General features: G+C 42.6%; 1 protein-coding gene across 1 annotated transcript; it reads right to left on the reverse strand.

Moving 5' to 3' along the window:
- Positions 1-1,718: 1,718 nt before the first annotated feature.
- On the reverse strand, positions 1,719-5,772 carry LOC121024933 (olfactory receptor 10H3-like). Its single transcript, XM_040467215.1, is given in 4 exon segments — positions 1,719-1,757; positions 4,122-4,185; positions 4,187-4,825; positions 5,534-5,772. Coding segments are annotated over 4 exon segments (981 nt in total).
- Between the last annotated feature and the right edge of the window lie 878 nt (positions 5,773-6,650).

A 6,650-nucleotide genomic window follows, 5' to 3' on the forward strand; every position in this document is an offset into this window, starting at 1 on the left:
GAAAAAGGGAAAAGACTTTCCATAACCTGTCAGAAAGCAACACCCTTCTTCTTTTTTTTTTTTTGCTAGTGGTTATCATTTATTTGGTGGCTTTTCAGCTAACAGCACAGAAATGTACATATGCAAACTAACCTGTTATATAAAGACATATCTGTGATTATGTTCTTTTTTTATGAAATTTATTGTCAAATTGGTTTCCATACAACACCCAGTGCTCATCCCAACAGGTGCCCTCCTCAATGCCCCTCACCCACCCACCTCTCCCTCCCACCTTCCCATCGACCCTCAGTTCATTCTCAGTGTTTTAGAGTCTCTTATGATTTGGTTCCCTCCCTCTCTAACTTTTTTTTCCCTTCTCCTCCCCCATGGTCTTCTGTTAAGTTTCTCAGGATCCACATAAGAGTGAAAACATATGGAACCTGTCCTTCTCTGTATGACTTATTTCACGTAGCATAACACTCTCCAGTTCCATCTATGTTGCTACAAAATGCCATATTTCATTCTTTCTCATTGCCACGTAGTATTCCATTGTGTATGTAAACTACAATTTCTTTATCCATTCATCAGTTGATGGACATTTAGGCTCTTTCCATAATTTAGCTATTGTTGAGAGTGCAAAGCAACACCCTTTTAACATGCTTTATGTTCTTATCCAAGCACTGATCCCCCTCCCCTTTCTGTCTCTCTTTTCCTCCCTATTCCTCTCCCCTTCTCCTTCTCTCTCACTCTCCCTTCCCTTTCCCTTCCTCATGTGAAAATTGTGCTGTTACCAACTTCCTTCTCATTTTCATGCTTTTTCCAGATTTTGCCCCATATGCACTTTTATCCAACTTCTTGTTCAGATCATTTTCAGGACTCCTATCCCACTACTTATCTTTCTCTCTCTCTCTCTTCTGGTGTCTCTCCCTTCCCCTCTCTGCTTCACCCTCTGAACCCTATTTTTTTAAATTCTTTTTAAGTTTTATTTTCATATTTGAGAGAGAGAGAGAGAGAGAGAATGGCCAGGGGAGGGGCAGAGTGATGGAGACAGAATCTGAAGCAGGCTCCAGGCTCTGAGCTGTCAGCACAGAGCCCGACACGGAGCTCGAACTCACAAGCAGTGAGACCATGACCTGAGCTGAAGTCGGACGCCTAACCAACTGAGCCACTCAGGCATCCCTGAACCCTATGTTATACAGAAATCCTCCCTTAAGGTCTATCCCTTCCAAGGTAGTGAGGAATTGTAAACAACAAATCATCTTCTTAGATACTAATAGTTTAATTTTTTTTGTGCATTTGTCATACTCTAAAAGACAATACTATAAACCACTGGATGAATAGCTTGATATGAAAAGGGTCAATTCTGGGGTCAGATATTATTACTCTGCTTAATTTTCTTTATCCTTATGTTGGAGGAGGGGAAAATCTTCCCTTGCATGAACATTCAAGAAGACCTTGTGCGTTATTGCCCAGACACATCCATGTGATGCTCCCCACTGGTCCATAGAGAGACAACACATCCTTAGACAGAGTAATGGGAAGGAGTTCATCACATGGGGTCAAGAACAAGAGATCATGGCCACTAGATCCCATGCAAGAGGGGTGTAAAAATTGGGGAAAAACAAATACCCAGCATCCAACATCTATGGATATGTGTATTTTCATAGACTGAAACTCTACAACATTCCTGTGGAGATAGATGTTATTGTTCTCAGGCCTTCTACCATATTTCTTCATCACTAAACTGGCCAACAGTAGCTTAAGGGACTGAATTTTCTCTGGAAGCTTTTCTTTTTTTTTAAATTTAATTTTTAGTTATTAATATGCAGTGCGATATTGGCTTCAGGAGTAGAACTCAGTGATTCATCACTTGCATACAACATCCAGTGCTTATCACAAGTGCCCTGCTAGTGCCCATCACCCGTCTATCCATCTCCCACCCACCTCCTTCCATCAACCTTCAGTCTGTTCTCTATCATTAACAGTCTCTTATGGTTTGTTTCTCCCCCTTCTCTTCCCTCCCTTCCTATGTGTTCCTCTGTTTTGTTTCTTTAAAAAATTTTTTTAATCTTTATTTATTTTTTAGACAGAGAGAGACAGAGCGAGTGGGGGAGGGGCAGAGAAAGAGAGGAAGACACGGAATCCAAAGCAGGCTCTAGGCTCTGCACTGTCAGGATGGAGCCTGATGCAGGGCTCAAACTCATAAAGTGTGAGATCATGACCTGAGCTGAAGTCGGATGACCAACTGACTAAGCCACCCAGGCACCCCTGTTTTGTTTCTAAATTCCACATATGAGTGAAATCATACAATATTTGTCTTTCTCTCATTGACTTATGTCACTTAGCATAATACACTCTAGCTCTATCGACATTGTTGCAAATGGCAAGATTTCATTCTTTTGGATGGCTGAGTAATATTCCATTGTGTATGAGCAATATTCCACATCTTTATTCATTCATCAGTTGATGGACATTGGGGCTCTTTCCATCATTTGACTATTGTTAATACTGCTGCTATGAACATTGGGGTGCATGTACCCCTTCAAATTTGTATTTTTGTGTCCTTTGGGCAATAGGGCAATTGCTGGGTTGTAGGGTAGTTGTATTTTTCAATTTTGGAGGAGCATCCATACTATTCTCCAGAGTGGTTGCACCAGTTTGCATTGCCACCAACAGTGCAAGTGGACTCCCTTTTCTCTGCATCCTTGCCAACACCTGTTGTCTCTTGTGTTGTTAGTTTTAGCCATTCTGACAGGTGTGAAGTAATATCTCGTTGTAGTTTTGATTTGTATTTCTCTGATGATGAGCGATATTGAGCATATAAAATCAATGTGCAAAAATCTGTTGCATTTCTATACACCAATGATGAAGCATCAGAAAAAGAAATCAAGGAGTCAATCCCATTTACAATTGCACTAAAACAATAAGATGCCTAGGAATAATCCTAATAAAGAAGTAAAAGATCTGTACTCTGAAAACTATAGAAGACTTATGAAGGATATTTAAAAAGACACAAAGAAATGGAAAACCATTGCATGCTTATGGATTGGAAGAACAAACAATGTTAAAGTGTGTGTACTACCCAAGCCATCTACACATTTAATGCAATTCCTAGGAAAATATATCACCAGGATTCTTCTCAGAGCTAGAATAGAGAATCCTAAAATTTGTATGGAACCACAAAAGACTGCAAATAGACAAAGCAATCCTGAAAAAGAAAAAAAACTGGAGGCATCACAATTCCAGATTTCAAGTTATATTACAAACCCCTAGGCATCAAGACAATATGACTAGCAGGAAAACAGACATATAGATCAATGGAACAGAATAGAAAACCCAGAAATGGACCCACAACTCTATGGCCAACTCATCTTCGATAAAGCAGTAAAGAATATCCAATGGAAAAAAGACAGTCTCTTCAACAAATTGTGTTGAGAAAACTGGATGGCAACATGCAGGGGAATGAAACTGTACCACTTTCTTACACCAGACACAAAAATAAATTCAAAATGGATGAAAGACCTACACATGAGATGAGAAACCATCAAAACCCTGGAGGACACAGACAGCAACTTCTTTCACCTTGGCCATAGCAACTTCTTACTAGATACATTGCTGAAGACAAGGGAAACAAAAACAAATTTGAGCCATTGGGACTTCATCAAGATAAAAAGCTTCTTCACAGAGAAGGAAACAATCAACAAAACCAAAAGGCAGCCTATGGAATGAGAGAAGATATTTGCAAATAACATATCTCATAAAGGAATCATATCCAAAATCCATAAAGAACTTATCGAACTCAGAGTGCCTGGGTGGCTCAGTTGGTTAAGCACCTGACTTCAGCTCAGATTGTGATCTCACGGTTCATGAGTTCAAGGCCTGCATCAGGCTCTGTGCTGATGGCTCAGAGCCTGGAACCTGCTTTGGATTCTGTGTCTCCCTCTCTCTCTGCCCCTCCCTGCTCACATTCTGTCTCTCTCTCTCTCTCTCTCTTTCTCTCAAAAATAAATAAACATTACAAAAAATTTAAAAACTTATCAATCTCAACACCCAAAACACAACAACCCAGTTAAGAAATGGGTAGAAGACATGAGAAGACTTTTCTAAAGAAGACACCAGATGACTAACATACACATGAAAACATGGAAGGTCCTCATTATGGCGTTCTTGATCTCCTTATTCCTGAGGCTGAAATGATCGGGCTGAGAAAGGGGTGAAGACTATATAGGTGGTGGCCATCAGGGTGTTACTGTCCATAGAATGGGGGCCCTTGGGCTTGAGGTAGATAATGGAGGCAAAGCCGTAGTGCACAATGACCACCGTGAGGTGGGACACACACGTGGAGAAGGTCTTGTGCCTGCCCTCAGCAGAGGGGATCCACAATATGGCGGCCACGATGAAGACATAGGAGAGGACGATGAGGAATAAACAGCCCATCAGAGCTGAGACACACACCAGGATCACAGCCAAGGTGACGGAGGCTGTTTCTTTCCCACAGGCCAATTTCAAGAGGGAAAATACATGGAAGGCAAAATGGTGGATCACATTAGACCCACAGAAGGTGAGGTGAAAAACTATCAGGGTCACCATCATCCCCATGATCGAGCCACCAGCCCAGGACCAGGACACGAGGCGGGCACAGCCACGGGGGCTCATGAGCACATTGTAGCGCAGGGGGTGGCAGATGGCCACGTAGCGGTCGTAGCCCATGATCATGAACAGGAAGGAGTGTGTGAAGCCAAACGTGAAGGAGAAAAACATCTGGCTGGCACAGGCCGTCCAGGTGATGGTGCGGCGGGTGGAGAGCATGTCAACCAGCATGACAAAATGGTGGATCACACAAGACCTACATAAAGTGAGATGAAAAACCACTGGGGTCATTATCATTCCCAGCTGAGCCACCAGCCCAGCCCTGGGATGTAGGACAGCACAGCCACAGGAACTCATGAGCATACTGTAGCACATGGGGTAGCAGATGGCCACGTAGCAGTCATAGCTCCTGATCATGAGCAGAAAGGAGTGCTCTTTGTTCTCACAATACTTTGCCTTCATTTAGCATATGTATAGTCAAGAAATGTTCTTCCAGGGGCGCCTGAATGGCTCCGTCGGTTAAGCATCTGACTTCGGCTCAGGTCATGATCTCACGGCTCATGAGTTCAAGCCCCGTGTCAGGCTCTGTGCTGACAGCCCAGAGCCCGGAGCCTGTTTTGGATTCTGTGTCTCCTTCTCTCTCTGACCCTCCCCTGTTCATGCTCTGTCTCTCTCTGTCTCAAAAATAAATAAATTTTAAAGAAAATTAAAAAAAAAAAAGAAATGTTCTTCCAGGCTTATTTTGTATGGAAATATTCTAGGTGCTAGGATCTAGCAATGACCCAGGACTAGGTCTCTGCTCTCCCCTTTTCATGGTCCATTGAGAGAACCTGTCATATAAACAAACATGACAATACACAGCGGTCAGAGGTGTGATGAGGGCAGCCTAGGGATCTGCAGAAGCTAAGGGTGAGTCACAGACCCAGCCTGCAATTTAGAGACTTTGGCAATTGGTAGTGTCTACATTGAGACGTGATGCTTAATTGACTGAGCCACCAGGCGCTTCTCACCTGAATTTTGAAGTGCTTTGTGGCACAGGTTAAGGAACTGACGAGTGGATGTAGGGTCACACAAGGAGCAGGTGGCGAGCATGTCGCTGGGGTTGTTGTGATCATCCTCACTTGCTATGGCCACATGAAGATCCCCCCTGCCATCTCCAGTTCCGGCTTCTGTCCCCAAGGCTGAGAGCAGGGGTAAGTCCATGGGCTGTTGTAGAAAATAATCTACTTTTTATTTTGGTACTGGTTTGCATAGCCACTTTTCTCTTCTGGGTGTGTATTTTAAGGACCTTAGTTTGGGGGCGCCTGGGTGGCTCAGTCGGTTAAGCATCCGACTTCAGCTCAGGTCATGATCTCACAGTTAGTGAGTTCGAGCCCCGCATCGGGCTCTGTGCTGACAGCTTAAAGCCTGGAGCCTGCTTCAAATTCCGTGTCTCCCTCTCTCTCGGTTCCTCCCCTGCTCATGCTCTGTCTCTCTCTCTCCTTCAAAAATAAATAAAAATATTTTTAAAAATTTAAATAAAAAAGACCTTAGTTTGTATTCTTTAAAAATTAGTATAAAAATTCGAAGTATTATACTTTGTAAACTAAATTATACATCTTGTATCACATTAGCTTAGTAATCGGAACCACTTAGTCTTCAGCCACAAGACTACTTGTTAGAGTGCCAAGGAAAAAATGTTATTTGTGCTTTGAGATTGGTCACGGAAAAGAAAATAGCAACAAGCAGTAAAAAGATGAATTTAAACATACTGTAACATTATTACATATGTTATATGTTATATACACTTATGTATATATGGTATATATGTTCACATGTATATATACACATCCATTCTAATGGTTCTGTTTTTCTGGGGAACCCTGACTAACACAAAAACCTTAAAAGAAAAAGAGGCCTTGTAAAAATGTCCCTTTTCCATCTAAAGAGATGAGACCCAGACCTCAGGATCCCTGGTGGTTTGTCCTGTGGGTAAGCATTTCCCCCAGTTCAGCCCCTGCAACTCAGCGTCTCTCTGAGGATGTGCGTGATGCTGTGTCTTTATTCTAATGCAGGGGCCCCATCACACAGGAGGGTGAGCA

Source organism: Herpailurus yagouaroundi, unplaced genomic scaffold, assembly GCF_014898765.1.
Source record: "Herpailurus yagouaroundi ecotype Mexico unplaced genomic scaffold, PumYag 67381, whole genome shotgun sequence".
In the NCBI taxonomy this organism is placed as follows: domain Eukaryota; kingdom Metazoa; phylum Chordata; class Mammalia; order Carnivora; family Felidae; genus Herpailurus; species Herpailurus yagouaroundi.